This window comes from Fringilla coelebs (genome assembly GCF_963513975.1).
Source record: "Fringilla coelebs genome assembly, chromosome: 20".
NCBI lineage: Eukaryota > Metazoa > Chordata > Aves > Passeriformes > Fringillidae > Fringilla > Fringilla coelebs.
This window is the reverse complement of record NC_140046.1, coordinates 6465392-6488234: the sequence shown is the minus strand read 5'-3', so window position 1 is coordinate 6488234 and position 22843 is coordinate 6465392. Positions and strand designations below refer to the sequence as shown.

Below are 22843 nucleotides of genomic sequence, written 5' to 3'. Positions count from 1 at the left end.
TAATTAAAACTGACTGCCTGGATTTGGACAGGATTTCCCTGAATCCCTGTATGTCCAGCTGGGAGCTTGCTTTCTGCCCAGAGGTGCAACAGCCATGACTGCTAAGAGAAAAAGAAAAAAATCTGTATTTTAGCTTTGCCTATTCTTGTTTTAGCTCTGCATGAACAATATTTAATGTAGAACAACGAATGTATCTCAGTTATTGTCCAGCTGTGTGAGAGAAACTGGATAAACTTGCTCAGTTTTATGCTTCTTGGTGATTTCAGACTGATTTCTTGAAAGGCAGCTCAAGTCCTCCAGCATCTTCTAATGGGTTAACTTGGGTTCTGCTTTTTTGAAAAAAAGTTTGGTCAGATATTATCATTCTCCCTTTGCAATGCACAAGGAGATAACAATTAGATGCACTTCCTTTTAATGAGGGTCTGGGTCTTGGCAGGTCTTTTACAAGGAGGTTAAGGAGACAAGAAACTCCTATAACAGGAAGACCATTAAAGTTAGTCTTCTGTTAATAATAATACCAGCTTAATGGACAAAATTACTTTTAAGAGTTCATTTAGATTAAAACATCTTCATACCTTTCTCAGATTTCTATAGTACTTAACAGTAAATTTTTAATGTTTTGTAACACTGCAAAACAGGATTTTCTGGCTTTTTTTTTTTTTTTTTTAGGAGAGAATGTACATAAAGTTTTAAGGAGTAATACTGAACAGATGGGTGTGCATTTTGATCTAAGGATGATGCCCAAGAGGCTGTTTAACAGGTGAAAAATGTCAAAAGACTGGCACAGCAATGCCTGTGTAGTGACTAGATTAAGTTTTGGAATTCAAAAACAGCAAGAAAAAGCCCTCATTTTTTGGCTCAGTATTTAATTATTTGCATTTTTTCACATTTAAGATATCAGCTAGGAAGAGCTGGAATCTTCTGGCAAGAACAGCAGCTTCCTGTGTAGTTCAATCAAGGCAGAAAAATCCAGCCAGCAAATGCAGAGCACAAGATGAACTAACACTGTGTAAGTTATTGTGGCAATCTGATTCATCAGAATCCATCATCTGCTTTCACTGTGGAGAGAATGGAGCAGCAGGCACGCACACAGAAAGTGTTTTAGCAGCCTGAGAGCACAATATAAATGTAGAATTGGAGCACTGGAAATTCGGGCCAAGCATTAATGGCAACTCTTGACTGCTGCAGTGTGCTGAGCAGAGAGCAGATCCGTGGTGAGGCTTGGAACTGCAGGGTGAGGAGGATCCAGGTGCAGTGTTTGCTCTCTCTGTGACAGCCTGGGCTGTGTTTCCTCCCTGTGTGTCTGTGCCAGGCTGGCAGGCTCCTCCTCCTGCTTGGACAAAGCCCCTCTGCTCCAGCAGCAGCTCCAGGTGCTGTCCTGGGGATATTCCACTCCTGAGTGCTGCTGAGCCCTGTGGATGCCAGGCTGCAGAAAAAGGGAGGAACTGCTGCTCTCAGCACACTCCCTGCTTTTGGGAGAGAGCTGCACATCACAGAATGGGTTGGCTTGGAAGGGACTTTAATGATCATGCAGTTCCTACCCCCTCCCATGGACACCTTCCACTAGTCCAGGTTGCTCCAACCTGGCCTTGGACACTCCCAGGGATCCAGGGGCAGCCACAGATTCTCTGGCAACCTGTGCCAGGGCCTCCCCACCCTCACAGAAGAATTGGAAGAATTTCTTCCAAATACCTAATCTAGATCTACCCTCTTCCAGCTGCAGCCTAAGAGGAATTTTTTGGGACAGAGCTCACTGTGAGCAGGTGTGGCCTGCCTGTTGTGTGTCTGTGTTTGCAGTGAAGAGGTTCCATCAGAGGGGATGTGCTGTGACTGCTGGAACTGCTGCTGGAGCTCCTTGAGGACTCTCACCAGCCCACCTGGATGGAGGTTTGGAGTCTGGAACTGCCCATGGGAGCCCTGCTAGTAGGTCCCTGCTGGAATTGGCACTAAACCTGGCTCGTTGCAGCCCACAAAGGGCTCTGCTTGTATCTGTTGGCTTAAACTGATGAAAAATATCCTGATTGACCCATCTGATTCCTGGTACCTGTGCAGGCTGAAGAGCTCCCTCTCCTGCAGAAAAGCAGAGGGCAGTGCCTGTGGCAGGAATGCAGCAAATCCCGTGCAGTCAGTGCCAAGGAAGCACTTCTGGGGCAGAGCTCAGCAGAGCAGGGACACAGAGATCTGTCTGTCCCTTTCCTTGCCAGCCAAAGCCAGGCAGCACTGCCTGCTGGTGGCAAGGTGGTGTTTTCATGCTGCAGGTGAGACTGTGCTGAAGGGCTGCTGTGGCAGCGCTGTGTTTATTAAAGGATCACACTTCTTCCACAGCACAACATCATTTTCAAGAGCACAGAAGTTTGTTCAGAGCAGACAGATGGCCTCAGATCAGCTTCTGCTGCAAATGACTGCTTGAATCTTAGGTACGAGTCATGATTCAAACCTGACTGCTGGGGTGCCAGGAAAATAAATGATGGCTGCCAGGGTTGCAGTCTGTTGCCCAGCTAATTCCCAAAATCAGGCTCTTGCTACTGAGGGCTGACAGCAGGGTTCAGAGATGACAAATGATCAGAAAATAACACAGTCTGTGCAGGCCTTTGGTCTGATCTCTGTCCAAGCACAAAGAGTCAGCACTAGTCCTCTGCAAATGCTGCTCTTTGGTCCCAGAAGATACAGGTCACACATGGAATTTATGATTAATCTTCATTGTTAGAGCATGAATCTTCAGCAAAGGATAATTACTTTAATTAGTTCTCAGTGTTTTGTACTGTCTGTGGAGAGATACCTGCTTATCTTCCTCCCCTGAGACCTGGTCCTTACAGGGCTGTCTGAGGTGGGTGAGGGGATATTTGTACCCCCAGGGCTGGATGCAACATTCAAACCAGTCTGACAGTATCAAGTATGGGCCAGGAAAGCTTAAAATCTGTGCCAGGGTTTGTGCTGAAACTGTGTCGAGGACTGTTTGATACTCTGTTTAATGTTTCTAACTTTCTTAGTTTCATTTAAATGTTTAGGAACTGGTTGTTTGCTTTTTTGTTACAAAACAGGTAATGGTGCAACCTGTCGTTTCTGACTTTGGCCTAAAAGCTCCCCCTGCCCAGAAGGTTTGGAAGCTCACCCCTTTTACTTGTTTGTTAAATCTTCATTTTATTGAGCTTATCTCTGCACACACCTGGTTCCTTACCCCACCTCAGAAATAAACCTCGTCATACAAATTCCACACCTCATTTTACACCTCTCCCAACGAAACGCAACCTCTTGGTCACACGGGTCTCCCTTGAAAGGAAAGAGCAATTTGTAGCAGTTCTTTGCCCAGTTCCTCGTGCCTCCCCCCGGCGCAGAACTCGGCCGAGAGCTCCCTGAAGGTGATGCAGACGCGGCGGTGCTGGATGTGCCTGCGGCGGATGCCGTGTTTCCACTTGTACCGCGCATCCCCGTGCAGCACCACCAGCGACCTCTGGGGCAAGAGGATGGCCACGCTCACCTCCTGCCCCGGAACCAGCCTTGGCGACAAAAAGCACTCGGTTCCCTCTTCTCCTGGACCTCTGCACGCTGATGTCTGCGTGAAAGGTGCAGAAGGGCTTAATTCCTCCTTATTGGAAATGGGAAATAACTGGATGGTGTCCTGTGAGTCGCAGGACATGGAGAGCACAGTCTGTGAGAGCAGGTTCAGGCTGACCAGGCGCTCCCCCCAGAGCCACCAGTCATCAAAGTGGGGGTCGATGGCAGAGCCTCTCTCTGGTCTGTAGTCCAGGTTGCACTGTTCCACAGGTAAGAAACCAGTGAGCACAGCACAGGCCTTCATCTGTGCCACAATCTTCCTGCTGAAACTTGGCAAGCCGGTAAAGCCGCCAGCTTTCAGCCTTTGTTTCTTGAAGTTCACTTTAGGTCCGTAGTCCTGTTGGAAAAGAAGAGGGAGGGAAAAGCTAGTGTAAAGGAAAAATCTAGGACAAGTCTTTTTGGAGAGGCTGTTCCTGCAGAGTTCTGTTCTCATCTCTTCCAGTGACCTGGTTGCCAGGTTGCAAAAGGACTCAGTGAATCTACATTAATCCCTCTGGATTTGTAAAGTAAAACCAAATCTGAGCACCCACTTCTTTCCCTTGGAGATTGTGTGAACTTTAATGCTTGAACACACACCATCAAATACTGTTTATTGTAACTATCATGTATTTTTGCAAGAAGTTGATTTTAATTACAGATAATTCTTGCCCTTGATTTCAGGAAAAGCTTTCAAAGGAAAATGCTTAATGAAACATCTCAATATTTTGGGTTTTAACTGAAAACAGCTTTCCTTTTCCAGAGGAATCTAAGATCACATGTGCTTCCAAAGTCCAGCCTGTTTCTTTCGGCCAGACTGTGATGGTTTCCAGTCATCTCGATCCATCAGTTCCACTATCTCACACTCTTCATCTTCGCTAATGAACTCCTCCACCAGGAACACCCCTGGAAAGGGAAATGCCCAGCCAGCAAATTCCGAGTGCTCATTTCCTTTAGCTAGGCCTGTTGCTGGACAGTAAGTGAAATTATCTTCTCCCTGTGGAAATATCAATGGAAAAGGAAAAACAAAGCAATAAAATATTTCCATTATTTACCCCTGCAACCTTGCTATTGCAGCATGAAAACTGTACAGTATTCTTGCAGACAAGAGAAATTTTACAGCTGGTTTTGGGGAACAACTATTCCCTGCTCTTTTTTTTTCCAGCTGCAGCATCAATGTTCTGCTTGCTTGTAGCCACTTTTTTTTCCTAGCAATGTCTTTATCCGGGAAAGGCAGGGAAGAACCGATGATCCTCAGGGCCACAGTTATAAAGAGATCAATAGCAGGTATTGCTGCCGAGATAATGGTTTGTCACGGCAAAAAAATGTTGAATGAGGAAAGTTGATGAAAATCGCGCAGGCCACAAGGCTGAGCTGTAACAAACGAATGTGAACGTAACACGTGAGGCTCAGGTGAGCTCCGACTCGGAGCGTTGTCGAGGCGAACAATTCCCAATACCCGGGGCGGCGGCCGCCGGGGGGGCTCTGCCTCGTCCCCGCCCTGTGACCCCGCGGCCCCGGGGTCCCGGCCCCGCTCCGGGCACGGGGGTCCCGCGGCCGCCCCGCCCCGAGGGGCCACTGCCGGCGGCCCCCGCCGCCCCCCGGCTCCTCCCGCCTGCCCGCCCCGCCCCGCCGCCCGCCCCCTCCCCGGTACCTGCAGGGGCGGAGCGGCCGGCGCGGGCCCCTCGCAGAGCAGGCAGGAGCGGATCCCCTTGCAGCCGCAGCCCGGCCCTCCGCCGCCGCCCGCCGCCTGCATCCCGCCGGCTGCGCCGAGGACGCAGCCCCCCCTCCCCGCTCCCGCTCCTCCTCCCGCCCTTCCGTCTTCCCCGGCTCCTCTTCCTCCTCCCCGGCCGCTTCCAGGTGAGGGCAGCGGGGCTGGGCGCAGGCCGCGCGGTTGGGCAGCGGGGGTGGAAGGGGGGTGCGGGCGGACTCGCGCTCCCAGAAGCCCCCGCGGCGCGCCCGGGCTCCGAGCCGCTGTTCGGCGCCGCGGGGGACGCTGGGAGTTGTAGGCGCGGCGCACGCCCCGCGGGGGCGCCTCAGGCCGCGGCCGGCGCCGGCCCCTCGCGGTGCTCGGCGTCCGGAGGCGGCGGTGACGGGCGAGGCCTCGGCCGGGGCCGCACCTGCCCCGCCCGGCCCGGCCCGGTCCGGCCCACGGGCGGAGCCGCGGCCTGCGGCCGCAGCCGGAGATACCCCGCGGCCCGGAGGCCGCCCGGCGTGTGCGGACAGCCCGGCGTCCGTGGCCTTGTCATCGCCGCGGCATCGCGTCCCGGGGCAGCGCCGGCCGGGCCGGGTGTGCCGGGCAGCTCCACGCGAACACGTTCAGGTCAGGGGATGCCCGGCTGTGGGGCTCCATCCCGAGAGCTGCGGGGGGCAAGGGGGGCCTGTTCCCCGTGCAGTGACCCCGGCGGTCCGCACCCCCCGGTAACCGAATGTGGCCTCTGCAGCATCACCCGGGGCTGTGGGATGGGACATGCCGCGTCCGGCCTTCCCTGCGGCTCCTGCCCTGTCACGGCTGTGTCAGTGTGCCAAGGAGAGGGCCATGGGAACGTCCAGTCACTGCTTCACATTTTTACTGTAGACACAGGACCTGAGGGGGGTTTGGTCGGACAAGCCTGACCCTGTGCTTGGACTCTCAGGGAGAGAAGGATCAAATCCCAAAGAGCTGCTGTTTGAGCAGGTTTTCAGTTCAGCTCTTTATGCTTGTATACAATATTTCAGTGTATACAATATTTCAGTGTATACATCATTGTGTCCCTTCATCACACAGTGTTGCAGGTGCTGTAGGTGTGTGCTGCTGCTGAAACCAAACCCAGGGACAGCTCAGTGCCCCGTGTGCCCCTCACGATGTACTGGAGTGGCATTTAGGCAGCACTGATCTAACACAGAAAGACAGGAGCGAGCCTGGCCTTGGAGCTCTGTTCTCTTTTATTTCCCTCTCTTGGAATCTGTGTCAGGAAGAGTGGGAAGCCCTGGACCAGTCATTTCATGGAGCTCTTTTGGCCCTGTCAGCACTGTTATTCCAAATATCAGCATATTCCTCTGTGTGTGTGTGTGTGTGTATCTATTGAAACATCAGTTAATCGCCAACAAGACAGACAACTCTGTTGATTTTTATTTTTTTTCCTTGATGAGGAAATGATGGCCTTGATTGGTGTGTGCTTGAATTTCTGCTGGTTAATTCAGTTTTCCAAAATTTTTTGGGTATTTAGAAGTCCTCAGGCAAGAGTCTGTCCAGCTGGCCAGGCCAGTGAGCTCAGTGTCGCTTTCTTGGGGGAAAACCATTCACAGCAGGTGTATTGACTCTTACTGCTGCTTTTTGTTTGAAAGAGCATTGCAATTCCTGGAGCAGAACCTGGGAGAGGCACAGACAGGTACCTGTGATGCTGTCCTGGTCCTGAGTGCCATCACTCATGGACAGCTTTAACCTGCAGCAAGGCTGTCACTCCAACAGCCATGGGATGTATCCCTGTTGTTCTGGAGATGGATTGGATCAGTGTGCTGGGAGCCTGTGCCTAATCTAATAATAGTCTTTTCCATATTCATTTCAACCAAATAAAAAAGGTGACTTCCAACACTGCAGCAAAACCAGTAGATAACCTCATAAAAATTTTTTTCCCTCCCTTAGAGCTGTTGAAAGATTTCCTCTTCTTCCCATTTCTGTTATCAAGGTAACCAGAAGACATCCTACAGCTGACTGATTAGTGATCCCAGCAAAGAGGTGGAGGTTAAAAATGTCAAAAATTACCACAGAACTTCTTTTGGAAAGAGCAGTTCCAAGATCTACGAGGCTCCGAAAGATCGAGACGCTGAAGTAAGTGCAGACAGGCCCCTGGAAAATTCCAGAATAATTCAACCTGGCAGTGTCTTTTTATCTGTGTGTCTTTCTTCCCCTAAATATTTTTTTTACTTAAATGAAGAGAGTATCAAAGCACAGAGCTGAGAGGGCATTCCCAGTGCAGGATCAGTGAGCAGTGGGAGCACTGCATTCACTAATTGGTTATTGGCAGATGTCACCTCTTTTTGCCATTTCTATTGTATATTTGCTGCCATTTTTCTGTGAAACTGCTCGAGGCTGGATCCTGATTTCCTAAGCCCAAGGTATCATCCCTACCTCCAAAGCCCTTGCATCTTTTCTAGCAATTGCATAATGTGAATAAGAGAATCTTCCAGCATGGATTTCAGAGGGTTTTTAAAGTATTTTTGTCATTATTTCCCTTCCATTTTCCTCTCCCTCCATCATGTTCCATCTCTTCTATATTCAGTAATTCTAGTACCTCAAACATTGTAGAGGGAGACAATAAACTCTGAAGTACTTAAAAACCACTAAAACCAGTTTTGTCACTCAGGTCCTTGACAGAGGTCATTGCAAAAATGTGTCCTTCCAAATGTTTAACACAGAGCTGGCCAATCCAAGTGGCTCAGCTTGCCAGTTTCTGTCTGGCACCTTTGTTGTTTTTGTTGCTGATGTCAGGGGGTTTGGGTTTCAGGTGTACTCCTTAAAGTTATTTCTTTCAGTTTGCCTTGTGCTAAAGTAATTATTTTTAGTGAGAAACTCAGTCATCACCAACAAGACAGAGAGCTCTGTTGATTTTTTTTTTTCCTTGATGAGGAAATGACGTCCTTGATTGGTGTGTGCTTGAATTTCTGCTGTTTCTCTGAGCATCAGCTGCAGTAATCTGGGTAACAGAGTGGTGGGGAGATGTTTGAAGCTGTGGATTTTTGGAGTGTGGATTTCTCCATGCAGCTTCATACTGTGATGTGTTTCAGAAAGTCTGTTTGGGGAACACCATTGAGTTTTTTCCCCAGAAGGACACCACAGTCACAGCTCTACATCCAGCTGGATTGTCCTCAACCTGTTTTACCAGCTCTGATTGGCTGGTTACACTTCTGAGATGGCAAGTGAAGGAGAAAGGATCTTTGTCTCATTTAATCATACTTCATTAATATCCAGAAGCTTTTTTTTTTTTTTTTAACTGGTCATTAGAGAAAGAGATTCTGTTGTTAAAGGAACCCAAGCTTGTGCCCTCAAGAGATGTTGGCTTCCAGGACTGGAAGCTCCCTTTGGAGCTCACCTAAATGATCTAACCAAATATAAATGACCCTGCTTATATTATGCAGATTTCACTTTTTTACAGAGAAGGGATATTTCTTTTCCCCTCACCAATATTGTACCACTTCTTCTTTCAGGACATAGTTCTTCTGTTTTGGTGGCAGTCTTGGGATTTTTGTTAGGTGAATTTCTACATTTACCATTGGAAGCTTTTGCAGCAAAACTCACTATAAAAGAAATGGAAAAAACCACTTTTTTTTGTGAAGTTAGTTCTTTGAAAACAGCCAGATTATTTGGGGACACACTCTGCACTTGGCGTGAGCTGTGAAATAATGACTGTGGTGCATTCTATGGACAGGGTGGACAGAGGGTGTAGTGTCTTGAATTGCCACAGCTTGTCTTGTTGGATCAACATTGCACAGGAATAAAACACCAAACCTTTGAGAGGTGTAGTAATTTTTTAAAATCTAAAATAAGAATTTTTCTGGTGATTTACTGCTCCCAGCCAGCTCAGTAACCCCTAGGAGATTATCTGAATTGCAGGTTAATTATACTTTGGCAGACCTGAGTCTCTGATGGTGGCTGTTAGCTCAGACACATCAGTTGTCCCACACTGTGCTCACAATCCAGAATGCTGCCACCAGTGTAGGAAATGGATTTGTAAAGAATTCTTAAAACTTGATAGAAAGTCGATAGGTTGAAAAACATTTATAAAGTATTGTAAGAAGTAAGTTAGCTTTTGATAGGATGGCGTTGAGTTTTACATCTCTTGTGTTTTACTATTTATTGAGATTAAGAATAAAGTTTTTTAAAACACTTTTTAGTTATTTCATCTTTATAAAAAGTAAAAAAGCTAACAAAATGGTGCTTCTGTTGTGAGGAAGTGATAACTCAAGAGATAGTTGAGTTAACCCTAAAAAAACCAACACACCAGAAAAAGCAGGTTTGGTCAGTTGTACCCAGGCAGTTGTGCTGGACTGAGGTGCCACCAGGTGGGACTGTCTGTGCTATGAAATCAGCATTTGTTCCTCCAGTGAGCTCCAGATAGTTCATGATGGTTTGTTTTGTTTTGTTTTGTTTTGTTTTGTTTTCAGCCTGTCCAAGCTGCAATTGAAGACTGGAGATTTAGACCCTCGCTTGTTTTCGCGCCTGAGGCACCTGCAGAAACTTGATCTCTCTGATAATTTACTGGACAAATTCCCCAACAGCCTCACCCTCCCTGATCTGCGTGTCCTGAACTGCAACAATAACAAGCTGGAAGATGTAACTGCTCTGAAACAGTTCCCTCTGCTCGAGGAGCTGACCTATGAGAACAATGTGTACTTGACAGTGAGTTACCCCCCTCCTTCCATTAAACAGAGAGGCAAACAAACAGCACTTGTGCAAAGTTCTTATATATTGTTCTTGGGCAGCAAGTGCGAGGGCATTTGAGAGAGCAGCCAGCCTTTGTGTGACATTTAACCACTTTGTGCCACTGTTTCTCAATCTGCAGAAGTGACTTGCCCAAAATCACTCAGATATTAAAATCTGTGTCTTGAGCTCCTGATTCTCTAGGCCAAAGTCCTGTCTTAGGTGCCTTATCAGGTACAGTACCTCATGCTTATACTAAACATTTTACTAGTGTAAAATACAGGAATGACTGTGTAGAGATGTCCCTACAGAAACACAGAATGGTTTGGATTGGAAGGGACCTTAATGCTCACCTTGTTCCACCCCCTGACAGGCGCAGGGACACCTTCCATTAGACCAGGTTACTCAGAACCATATCCAATCTGGTCTTAAACACTCCCAGGGATGGGGCAGCCACCGCTTCTCTGGGTGACCTGTGCCAGTGCATCACCACCCCCATAGTAAATTTTTTTCCTTATATCTAGTGCTAGTTTTATTTCCTAATATCTGTGTTAGTTTTAATGCCCTCTGTGCTCTGGAAAAGCAGACTGGGTCCTCAGATGAGGGTTTAAACTTGGTGATTAGTCTGGTTTAGATTTTGACTTCTCCCAAGAGGATCTGGTGACTGTACAAGTCAAACATCCAAAACTGATTTTATTTGTGCTGTAAACTGGCATCAGCCACTCACCATCCCCACATGCTTATTTACTGTTGCACATTGGCACTATATGTGTGGCTGGATGGTGAATTATCTGACCCAAGGAATTCCTGCTGGAATTCCTTGACTGGAGGCAGGACAGGCCTTCCCCTGTGTTAGGGGTCAGGGATATGAACAGAGCTCCCAGCCTTGCACTCAGGCCCAGCAGATGAGCAGTTACACAGCCCCCACCTTGTGCTGGATGTTAGCACTGCCTGAGGGCTGGGCAGCTCTGTCTGCAGTTTAAGATCCCAACTCATAGAGAACATTAATTCACACCTAAAATGTGAAATTCAAGTTTAAAATCCTGAGGAGATTTTATGAAATCACTTTCCTTTACTAAATATATCATTCTTATATAAGCTGTATTTTAATCAAGGACTAAAGGTAAAGCATGTACCACATGTACAAATTTTGTAACTCCAGTGTTTTCTTGTTCTAGCTCAATGATGACTATAAAGTAATGTTTCTTTTGCAAAATCTTCGTCTGCTCAATGGCAAGGACATAACCAAACTGGCCAACCATGTGAGGCGTGTCAACAGCCATAAGCTCACCAGCAAGGTAAGGTGTGGGATATTTCCTTAACCTCTAAACACCTCAAAAATAACTAAATCCTGTGCTCTGTGTAGTGACAGAGCTGCAAACAAACTTCATGTGGTTTGCAATACCTGTGGTATGATCTGATCCCAGCCTGCAGAATGGGCCACCCAGGAAATGTCTTACAGCTGCTTTCTCTGGTCACTGCTGGCACCTGCTCTACCTGCTCTGTGCAGGCAATTTGACTTTGGTTTAAGTGACAGGAGCAGGGCCAACCAGGTCTGTGTCTGATCCTGTAGTTTTTCAGGTCACTCTGATCATCATTCAGGAATGGGAGAAGCCTGGTGCTGCTAGAACAGCTGCAAACACCTCCCTATCTAATTTAAGATACTGTCCAGGCCCCAGGAATGGGGAGCACAAAACCAGGCTCTGGATAATCCTGCTTTTTCCAGCATTCACCATGAGCAAGGATTTGTTCTTTCTTCTTCAGTTGTGACTGTTTAGAACTGTATTTTCACTCATTTGTCTACACAATTTAGCTCCTGACAGATTGTCCCCACAAGGCATCGTTGTGATCTTGAGCAAAATTATTGTTCAATTATGAAAAAGGTTTGGTTGGCTGGCTGTTCTTGTGTATTACTGCTCTTACCATTTGCATTCTAGTTAATTGATTTTCTTAATTCCTTCTGTGTAACAGTGGGGGAAAACTCAGATCCTGAAAACTGGGATGAGTTGTGCTGAGTGTTGTCTGTGTAAAACCTGTGAACCTCAAAGGGTCTGTGAGAGCTGCTCAGCCTCTTGTCCCAGACAACTGATCATGCCTGGCTGTTTAATGAGACACCAAACACTCCCTTGTGCTGTTCTTTTTGTGGTGTCTCTGCCTTGATGCCTTTCCCTGATGTTATTTGTACCTGCCTGCCCAGTTCTTAGTCCTGTGTGAATGTAAAAATGTCTGCTGGGTCCAATTGCTGATGGATGTGTTACTGCCCACCAGCAACTCCCACGGGAAACTGTGCTGGCAGGTGAGCATCCTGTAGGTCAGCAGCCTTTTGGAGCCATCTCTCTGAATGTGTCCATGCTGACAGTGTCTGCTTAGCCACACACACTCCAGCTTGGTACAGAGGAACTGACTTTCTCCTTAGCTGTGGTCATTTGAACATGAATAAATTAAAATGGTTCCATCACATAGGGTGCAGCACTCAGGGCTGGCCATTTCTTAAACGCTTTCACAAGTTCTTTTGTGCTTTCCTGTTGAATAAACTCAGTCTTTCTGCCTAGGTTACTGCTCACTGGAAAAAATTCTTCAGTGACCAACTCCCTGAGAAATACACAGCTGAGCAGGTGAAGTCCATCAAGAAGAAGTTCCTGAAGTCAGTACAGACCAACGTGGTGTATGGGCCCAGCTCACTGAGCGAGTTCACCCGCTGGCGGGTAGGTCACATCCCACCCACCCTCCTGTTCTCCAGGCAGGGACCCTGCTCCTGCTTCTGCATGGGCTGCATTAAAACACTCCATGGATTTGGGTGCTCTTGCTGACTACTGGTATCATTTTTCTCTTTCTTCACTGCTTTGTTAAGCAGTTACCAGGACTATACGTGCACCAAGTTGAAATGGCTGTCATTAAATATTGGTTTTTAATTCATAAGCAATAATGATACTTGTACTCATTAATCAGACTGCAGTATCTTTAATACTTAATTATTTGCAAATTAGTTTAATAGTAACTTTTATTCTTGATGAAAGAGTAAAGATAATGACAGAAGTGTAGTTACCATTTAGTTTGGAAAATTTGTTTTGTTTCTTCATACATACAATTGAGACTTCCATCTCTCCATTGTCTTCTTTTATTGCTGTGCTGTTGTTTCCACAGCTGTGTACTCTGAATGCCCATGACAAAGTGAAGTTCTTGGGTCATGTAATCTCAGCGGGGGACTCCTCCACCACTTGTGAAATTCACACAGAATAGTGGGAGCAGATATTAAAACCTCAGTAAAGCAGCTCTTTGTTGCCATGACACATCAGAGCTTGACATGCTGTGGCTCTTTTGTCATCATCTTTTTCTTTTTTAACATATCTACATATTTGCTTCTCAGGTGAAAATGATTGCAGAAGAGTTTCTGGCAAACTCACTAGGTCTGGAGTTAAACTCTGATACTGAACCAGAGGAAAAGACAGATGAGAATGAGGAAGAAAGCACAGAAAGCCCCAGGGAAGCTGCAGAAGATGTGGCTCAGGTAGGTGATTTTTCCAGTTACATTAGCAATGTTCTTTCTGTTTCCTGGGAATTCAGCAGCTCTTGTCATATCACATTTATGACCCTTTGGTAACCACAGGGGCAGTCTCAGGCTCCAGCCTGTATCCAACAGCTCAGGTTCTTCTTTACAGGCAGATTGAAGCTTTCCTGGAAATGTGAAGGTCGAGTTGCTCCTTGAGAGATCATCCTTTCTCATAAGGGACCAAAAACATTTCATGAGTGCAGTCCTACTCACTCCACCTCTTCTCTAGGAGGAGATATTTTAATTAGAGACTTGGGCTGATGCCTGGCCAGGCTCTGCTGGTGTTTGCCTGCTTGGAAATGGCTGCAGACTGAACCCCTGTGGTCCATAGACCAGATTTGTTTTTCCACATCGAATGTAAATTGCAAATAGCTGAGACAGGAGAAGGGAGCTGAAAAGGAGGCTGGATGTGTGGTTTTCATTAGCTTCTGCCTCTAGGAACCCTGCAGCTCTGGGCTGTCTGATTCCTGGAACCCAGTCTGTAACTGTGGGAGGATACTTGCATTTGAATAATTAATGTCTTTGACTTACAAATTATCTGCACATCTTGGGGAGGGGGAAGCTAAAAACCTTCTGCAGAACCTGACAACATGACAACGTGCCTTATAGGTCACAATAACACCCAGCAAGAGGAAAAGAAATCATTCAAAATCAAGCCCTGGAAACAAGAGGTCCAAGACCCAGGCAAACACTGAGGAGAAAGCTGAAGTTAATCCCAGAAAATCCAGTCATGTGGAGGACGACCCAGCTCCTGATAAACCAAGAACATCAAACCAACCAGCCAAGGAGGCAACTCCTGAGCAGGGAGCTGAAGGGACCCAGAATAATGGAGAGCAGTTTCCCAAGGGGCAAAGCAACAGAAGATCCAGTCAGATGACAGGGGAACAGAAAAGCCAGGAGCAGGACAACAGTGTGGTTACCTTGACCCCCGTGAAGACCTCCAAGCGCAAGGTACATCCGTCAGCCCCCTTGGGACTGGCTTTGGGCCTCTTGGTTTAGGGTGGGAGGAGCTGCCTTCAGGTTTCTTCAGAGCTCTGCACAGCTTGGAGCTCATAGTTGGCCAAATATATTGTGAGTTTTGGTTTGGTTTTTTTTTTTGTCATTGTTTTAAATCTCTCAGAGGCATCAAGGGAGAGAAGGAACCCCCCAGGAGAGCCCAGTGGATCCCCTCTGGGGGATGGATGGACCAGCGCTCTGAGGTGGTGCACTGAAAACCTGTGCTTAGAAATGGGACTGGCAAGCCTTGCTCTCAATTCAGGGGCTGCATGGGGAAAGGTGTTTCCCCCTCAGCTCGGGCCAGTGGGGATCTGAAGGGTTTTCCATGTTTCTCTGCTGTAGGAAATGGGGTTCTCTGCTGGGGTCTGCTGGGCACATCTTTGCTAAACAGTTCCCTGCTGCTTTAGGAGTCTTGAGCATTGTGGCACATCGGTCTCTCCTGTTCTCCATAGCACAGATGGGCTGAAAAATACTTGAGTTTAACTCAGATTGCTGAGTTCAGCAGAGGGTTCTGTCGGAGCAATCACAGGCAAACCATGTCAGGGGCATGAATTTTCTAAATGTGGATGGTTTATTGTAGGAGGATGTCAGTGCAGAGCCATTGCATTTTCTTCAGTGTCACAGTAAAGGCAACAGCCGCGAGGATTTTAAAACGCAGCTCTGGTCCTGTGTCTTCGAGCCAGTGCTAGACTCTGGAGCCAGGAAAGGTGAGCTCTTAAAGAGGTTTGCAGGATTCCCAGAACCACCTGGCTCTGGAATCCCAGCGGACTCCGTGCCTTCAACCCCTGCTCCTTCAAGCTGTAGTCTCCATTGTCAGGAAGAGACTTGCTTACATATTTCTCCTTTGACTTTGAAAACAGCAGACTGGGAGAGCACCAGGCAGTGATAAGCTGCAGTCTTTGTGTGTTATCCCTGAACCTGGGAACTTCTCACCCATTATTTTCCTCTTTCAGATCCCATTGTGAGCTCCTCCAGGACCGTGGCAACCTGTGGAGGGGAATCTGTCTGTCTGATTGATTGTGAGACAGGGACAGTGCTGAAAAAGTATAAAGTGGCTACAGAGGTGGGTTGCAAGTGGGAAGGGTAAGCATTGAATGGGAATACCAGAATCTGTAATAATTACAAAGAGGTCTGAAAGTGTTAGCATGGACAGATGTTAAGATGAAGATAGATAATAAACATTGCTTGCTTATCCTTTTAGCCTGGTTTGGGTTTATTTTTTTATTAGTTTAGGAGATTAACCTGCCAGTCCTCACACAGGTGTGTCTGGCTGCTGAGCCTGCTTGACAGCACAGAGGAATAAACATCCTCTTTCTGTAGTTTATGTTCTTCTGAGAGGTGTTTTGAGTTTTGATGCTCCATCTTAAATCGTGGTGCCATTCCACCTGAGTAGCACTTGTGACAGTTGTCTTCTCTGAGCTGACAGCCACCACCCTGGTGGCTGTTCTCTGTTCTCTGTCACCCCAGCCTTGTTTTCCTTGTGTCCCAGGAGTTCTTCAGCGTTGCATGGACAACTCTCACAATGGTGATCAGCGACAGCCGCAAGAAAGCTCACAACATCCTGGCAGCTGCAGGGAGGAGAGGGATTGTCAAACTGATCCACGTGGCAGCTGACTTCTGCTATGGAGAGATAAAGGCTCACAAAAAGCCCATTGCCACTGTCTGCTTCAGCCCAACCCAGGAGACCCACCTCTTCAGTAAGTCTGCCTCAGAATCCCTGGTTTTAGTTCTGATGTGGAAAAGTCAGGGCTTCCTTAACAAGGGCAATTGTCACCAGGGCAAGCAGGGACACACGAACAAAAGGCATGGACAGGCATTAGGGAGAGAACATTGTGACTCTCCTGTGGCAGCAATCTCCAGCAGGAACAGCTTGTTTCAGCCAGAGCCTGCCTCTTTAGCTGAGGTGCAGCAGCTCCTGTTTCTCCCTTGGTGGCTCTCAGGGTGGCTGTCACACACACATTAGCCACAAACAAGCCCAGTAGTGATTCTGTTCCACAGGGATGAGTAAGAAGAATGGCAGGGCAGGCAGCTGGGAGCCAGGCAGTGGCAGGGCTCTCCTGCAGCACAGCAACCTATTATGGGCTGTTGGGTTTCATTTTATCCAACAATGTGCTTAATTGACTTTGATTTTTTTAATGTGAGTTCTGTGCCTCGACAGAGATTTCTATTCAGGTCCTGATGTCAAGGAGAGCTTTTCTACACACAGTAGGGCCCACAGAGGCTGTGGCTCATGGACCGGTAATGAACAATCATGTTACAAATTGCAACTGCATTGTCAGGCTGTACAGTGAGCTGGTACAGAGCCATTCAGGCCACACCTGCACCCCACAGCACATTGTTTCTCTTGCCTACAATTATCCATATCTTGGAGTGGTTAAAGTGCTACATGAACCATTAAAAGTGGATTTTTTTTTTTTTTAAATAGGGGATACTTTTCGAGAAGAAGTCAGGAGTGCCAAAAGCAGAAGTAGAGGAAAGGATAAGGAGGGTGGTGGAAGGGATAAGGAGGTTGGTAGCACAGCCATATAATGGTGTGGACAGCAAGACTCGTTATATTTCATAGAAAATTTTTGAGTAATTAAGGGAGATTCTTTGCATCATTTTTGGGGAGGGGACACCAACAAACTCTGAGGGCTGCCATCTGATGAGGGTCCAGGTTACTCAGAGCAATTTGTTAGAACTGTTTCTCCTCCCAGTGTATCAGCTTGCTGACATATTTCTCACCCTCTGTGAGTGCCTAACTTTCCCAGTGGGAGCTGCTGTGGATGTGAACACAGTAAGTCATGGATATGTGCAATAAAGTGATGTCTGCCTGAGAGTAGAAGTTAGAGCTCATATTTTAGACTCCACTAGAAACCCTGACCAGAAACAGGCTCAGAGGGCCACTAACTAAAGACCTTGTGAAGCCACAACTCTGTAATGGACACCAGGATACAAACTGTTTTATCTGCCCCTCTTAGAGCACAGGACAAGAACACTAAGTACTGACTGTGCATGTGTGACAATGTCTGGGAAGTGCTGGGCCAGGAGCCTCAGGGACTGCTGCTGTGCTCTGGAGCCTTAGAGGGTGACTGTGACTCAGGCAGGATTGCCTGCTAGCACGAGAAGAGCCAGATGAGCAGCGGTGTCACTACCTGCTTCTCTCTGTGTCCCACAGCTGCATCCTATGACAAGCGAATTGCACTCTGGGATATTGGGATTCCAGACTGTGACTACAATTTCAAAGCAAGGTAAAGGTTCAAAAACCAGATGTGGCCAGTCCAAGAGCTGTAACTATCACGTCACAGCACCACTTAACTGCTTGTTTTCTGCTTTTTTTTTTAGCCAGTTGCTGGTGCTGGAAACGGCCTCTATCCCCCTACGGATTGCCCTGGTCCCCACCTGCCCAGAGCAGTACCTGCTGGCAGGCTGTGAAGATGGCTGTTTTGCCTGGAACATAAAACTGGATAAGGGACAAAAAAGCAGGTGAGAACCACAAGGTGGGGGTGTGCATTTGCTTTCCAGAGCAAGAAAGAGATAGTCCTAGCAAAGGCTTGATTTTTAACTGAGAAGGTCTGAGGAAAAGCAGCACGTCCTACCAAACTTAAAACATCCTCCTCTTTCCAGAGTGGCCAGAAGAAAAAGGAGCATGATGTTCAAGGACTGTTCAGAGCTTGTATTAAAGCTGCAGGTGTTGCAGGCTGCTTTGCAGGAAGGCTGGCAGGAGTGTAATCCAATACCCCAAAACTTAAGGGTGTGTCATCTCCAGGTAGTGTAACGGAGTGTAAACTTTTGGATTGATTTCCAGGCTCACAGTGAGGCCTCCCCTGCTCCTGGTACGTGAGGTAACCCAGGAAACTGGGACCCTGTGGGAGCTCAGGACAAAATTATGAGGAAGAAGCGAGTAAAGTCATGCCCTGCTGACAAATATCCTGATGCTGATGGAGTGCAGCAATCTCTTGAGCAAACAGACTTCTGCTGTACTAGTAAACCCAAAAGTGTAAATTCAAGTGGGAATTCACCTAAGCTTGGCAAGAGACTCACTAAGACACAGATTTCCTTCTGGGCTCTGCAGCCAGGTGCCCTTTCACTGCTGGCTGTTCAGGACTTGGCTGATTTCACCCTTCCCCCCTGCTCTAGGCCTTTTGAAGCCATATTCCAGTTTCCTGGTGAGGAGAGCTTGACAACATCTCACAGGGTTGACGGTTTGGCTTTTCTCAATGATGATGTTGTTGGTGAGTATAAACACAACAGCACAATCCCCAAAACAGAGGGGCACTTCAGCATGTGCAGGGTGAAGCCAGCATGACAAGCAGAGGAGCTGAAAGGGGTGTGACAGCCTCTTTAGCTTTGGGGGGGCTGCACAGGGTGGAGTTGTCTCTCAGAGTCACTTGTCTTTCCCAGAAATGTGGCCTAGAGTGCAAACCCATGCTTGGACAGGACCAGGAATCAGCTGGACACATCCCTGAGAGCACACATGGCCAAGCAGTGCCAATGTGGAAGGGAGGATAATCTCTTTCTGCTCAAGGGCTGGCGGCAACAGGATTTTTGGGGGGGGGAAACTGGGTTTCACATCATGGGCTGGCTCTTTCTGAACAGCTTATGCTTGTTCTGCAGCTCAGAAACATAAGCATAGCACTGAAAATCTCTCTGCAACCTCCAATTATCCTGAAATAAGGTAAAACAGATGCAAACAGCAGCTGCTGGATCAGATCCCATGGCTTGAAATCTATATTCTGGATGGAGCTCCTCTATCTCAATGCACTTTGCTTCCCAGCAGCTGCCACAGCCTCTCCCTTCCTTTCTTCCCTAGTTTCCAAGAGCTCCAAACCAGGCTGTATATACTTGTGGAGCTGGAGCAAGTCTTTTGATGCCAAGGGAAAAGGATGCCAACGGACAATGTCTGCAGTTATTCTGGCTGAGCTGGAGTGGTCCACAACAGACATGTCCTACCTGACACTCAGCACCTGCCCAGGTAGGAGCATTTCCTGGGTCATGCTTTGCCCAGTGGTCTGTGGCTCTCCTTTAATCCATGGGAGCAGCCTGGAGCTGGAGGCAGAGGCCTGGATTTCAGAGTCCAGCAGAGAGCTCTGCAGGGCAGCTCCAGCAGCAGCTGGGTGGAAATAAAACCAGTAATAAAGAATTGCAGCTGCACCTTCTGCCTGGTAAGGGGGGACAGTCGAGGCTGGGGGATCTTTCTTGCACAGGTTTTCAAAGCACAGAGCTCAGGGCTGGGCCCTGTGGAGCCACTGGGATGCTGAGTGCATCTGTGGGCAGGGATGTCACACACTGGGCAGCTGGGTTTGGAGACTGAAAAGGAACAAACAAACCTGATCCGGCCAGCACTTCCCAAAACAAAGTCAGGAGAAATCCCAAAGCATTTAGCACTGGTTTTTCTACACTAAAGAGAGCTGACTTCAAATGAATTCTTTCAGAGTAAGGTAGATTCATATTTTTGTGCCAGTAAGGGAATTTTGCTGAAATATGGCACCCTCCATTGGGATCCTGCAGCTGTCCTTTACAGCAGAACAGACTCCCAGCTCCACACCTGTTTCCCAGCTTTTTCTTCTGCTCTCACAGCAAAAGAATACGTGTTCTGTGGGGATGAGAAGGGCAGTGTGTGGATGTACAACCTCTCCACCTACACCACGGCCTGGGGCTCTCCGAAGGGAAAGCGCTCGGAGCGGAGGATCTCTCCCACACAGGTAGGGCTGAGCTGCTCTCTGTGCCTCCCTTCCACGCCAGGGCAGCTGATCCCAGTCTCCTGAGCAGGCCTATCCCAGAACATGCCTTGTGTTTCCTCACAAACAATTAAAAGCAATCTCCAGAGCATGGCAAGGCAATTTACTGGGGACAGGAATGAGGAGCTGCAAAGCAAATCTGTCACCCCCCGCAGCTCTTCATGAAACAGCCCTAAAAAAGTGGTGAGGAGCACAAAGGCACCACATCCCCCAGGGACGGGAGGGAAGCCAGAGTGAACATTCCCCAGACTGCTTCCCTATGCTCACTCACCCTTTCTGTGCCCAGGATTTCCTCTGGAGACAGTTCCCTTTTAGGCAGTCACTGTTCACTTGCCTGTCCCTCTGAAAGGACAATCAAACACTCCAAAGGCTCTCACCCACTGGTCCGGAGCTACATTAGACAGAGTGTTCCATTATTTCTTCCCTGAAAGGGTTATTCAGGTATGGGAAGGGAGTCACCATCCCTGGAGGTGGCACTCTGAGCTCTGCTCTGGGTGACAAGGTGCTGCTCAGTCACAGGTTGGGCTCGATGCTCTGGGAGGTCTTTTCCAACCTCAACAATTCAGTGATCCCTCAGGTTTTCTGGAAATGCATTGCTAAGCCACCAGTCAGTTCCTCTGGGGCTGAGGTGCAGCTGATTTCATGTGTGCACCAAACCCTGCCCCTTCAGGAATATCCCACAGCCCCAGCACCCCCAGGAGAAGGAAGAGCCCATGCCTCAGGGCTCCATGTCCCCCTCAGCCACGTCCCCACCCCCTGTGCTCTCCCACAGATCCTCAAATGGCCGGAGCTGCGGGTGAACGGGGAGCAGCCCCCTGAGATCCTGGTGAACAACGTGGTGGCAGACCCTGCCTTCACCTACCTTGTTGTGCTGACCAGTGTGAACATTACAGCCATCTGGAAGAAGTCCTAGTCCCCTGTGCCACAGCTCCACCCCCGTGCTTTGACCTAGTGCAGTATTAGTGACTGTTCCCCATGTGCCCATGAACGTTTTCTAGAGCAGCTTTATGTGCCAGATGGAAAAAAAAAAAAAAAACAACAAGGTAAGAGTTTGTTAAACTCATCAGTTCATTGTAAACATCCGGTTCCTTTTACTGTAAGTTTTCACAATTTGTGCATTTGTTTTATAGAAATGACACTTAATAAAACAAAATACCAGTTCAGCTGGCAGGGCCTGGATTTTTTGGCAGGAAAAGCAGAGAGTTCATCTCCAGCTGTCACTGAGCAGCTTCTCATGATGGAATCCTACCCACAACAACCTCCCCAACAGCCCAGGACAAATATTTGCCTTAAGGCTCCAATTAGAAAACTAAAAATCACTTTAATGACTTATCCACCAAATCCAACATGACATTTATCCTCTTGGCAAAGTGGCTGTCTGCTATGAAAAAAACAAAAAACAAGACCAAAATTCAAAATATCGCTGTCAAAAATTAAACAGAAGTGGGACAAGGGGAAAAATATTTGCCATGAGTGGAGGTTTAAATATTCCATCCAGTAACAGACACGTCATTCTGCCTCAGAAGGAACAGTCTGTTCCATTTTACTCAATTCCTTCTTGTTTGTCCTTAATAGCAACCTGTAAAGCAAAAGCAAAAATACACTTGCTTAGACAGGAGTCATTACTGAGCTGGATGTTGGTGTGTAATAATTCCTGACTCTTCTGTGAATCACAACAACCCACAGTGGAAAGCTCTACAGCAACCAGAAAAATAATACTGGAATTAAAATCAAAAGTTATTTACAAATTAGTGCATTTTCCCAGCACATCAGCGGTTCTAATTCAGGGGCTAAATCAATAAATAAACTGAGCAGAAGTGATGAGAAGTGAAAATACAGCCCCAGAGTTTTGTCAGGAGAAGTAAAAAAAAAAAAATTAAAGAAAATAAGAATACACTTAAGAGCAGCTGAACAACACAAGGAGGGTGGCTTGAATTAATTCATAAACCTAAAACCCAGCAGCTTTGAGACACACACCAACATTACAACACTGCCAAAGAGTTTTCCAAAAGGAAAAGAATCCCCTTACCCTGAACCTCTCCTCCAGGAGGGAGAGCTCACTGATCAGGTCTGTGATGGCATTGGTGAAAGCTTCCTGGGGGCTGTAATCTGGGGTGGTCTGCACACGGATGATGATTTTGTGTTCCAGAGGGTGTGGGACCTTGTACCCTGCAAACAGCACCTGCGGGTCTTTGAGCAGCTGCCTGGAGGGGGAATAAAAACCCCAAACAGTGAAATGAAGGGCAGGAAAGCCCCAAGCCTCCCCCGAAATTTCCTCCCCGCCTGAACTTACGACTTGATGATGTTCCCGAGCGTGTGGTCCTCCTTGTTGATGGTGAACAGGCAGGCGTTGGGCACCTTGGTGTCCTTGTTGATGGTGATCCTGGGGATGATACGATACAGGCACGTCAGGGGACTGGGGGAAAGGCCGGGCCTACCCCCTCCCAGCTCTCCGCGCTCTGATTAGGGTTTAATTAGCCTCCCCCCGGGTTTAATTAGCCGCTCCCCGGGTATCCCCTCACTTTTTCTCGCCCTCGAAGAGCAGGAAGGACTCGAAGGCCGGAGGCGCGTTCATCCCGCCGTTGCTATGGCGGCCGCCGCTTCGCTTCTTCTACGTCACTTCCTCTACGTCACTTCCGCCCTCCT

General features: G+C 47.8%; 3 protein-coding genes across 4 annotated transcripts; 1 reads left to right on the top strand and 2 right to left on the bottom strand.

The window, feature by feature from the left end:
• Positions 1-3165: 3165 nt before the first annotated feature.
• Positions 3166-5306, bottom strand: ALKBH4 (alkB homolog 4, lysine demethylase). Its single transcript, XM_084218818.1, has 3 exons — positions 5186-5306; positions 4331-4528; positions 3166-3892 (listed from the first exon to the last, which is right to left on the bottom strand). Exons 1-3 carry the CDS (start codon positions 5285-5287, stop codon positions 3257-3259), a joined length of 936 nt encoding a protein of 311 aa, XP_084074944.1. The 5' UTR covers positions 5288-5306; the 3' UTR covers positions 3166-3256.
• LRWD1 (leucine rich repeats and WD repeat domain containing 1) lies at positions 5266-21110 on the top strand (the record flags this gene model as incomplete). Of its 2 annotated transcripts, none has more annotated exons than XM_084218817.1 (16): positions 5266-5391; positions 7200-7342; positions 9676-9910; positions 11110-11229; positions 12484-12636; positions 13299-13439; positions 14091-14432; positions 15058-15184; positions 15431-15540; positions 15967-16174; positions 17635-17707; positions 17802-17942; positions 18597-18691; positions 19270-19431; positions 20037-20161; positions 20970-21110. In XM_084218817.1, the coding sequence occupies exons 2-16, from the start codon at positions 7263-7265 to the stop codon at positions 21108-21110; spliced, it is 2253 nt and encodes a 750-aa protein (XP_084074943.1). In that variant the 5' UTR covers positions 5266-5391; positions 7200-7262. The 2 variants fall into 2 exon arrangements, with proteins under 2 accessions (XP_084074943.1, XP_084074942.1); XM_084218816.1 differs by lacking the exon at positions 5266-5391 and adding an exon at positions 5722-5854.
• Positions 21111-21224: 114 nt separating this feature from the next.
• On the bottom strand, positions 21225-22803 carry POLR2J (RNA polymerase II subunit J). The gene is made up of 4 exons (XM_084218819.1): positions 22720-22803; positions 22491-22580; positions 22227-22401; positions 21225-21776 (listed from the first exon to the last, which is right to left on the bottom strand). The coding sequence occupies exons 1-4, from the start codon at positions 22770-22772 to the stop codon at positions 21741-21743; spliced, it is 354 nt and encodes a 117-aa protein (XP_084074945.1). The 5' UTR covers positions 22773-22803; the 3' UTR covers positions 21225-21740.
• Positions 22804-22843: the final 40 nt, after the last annotated feature.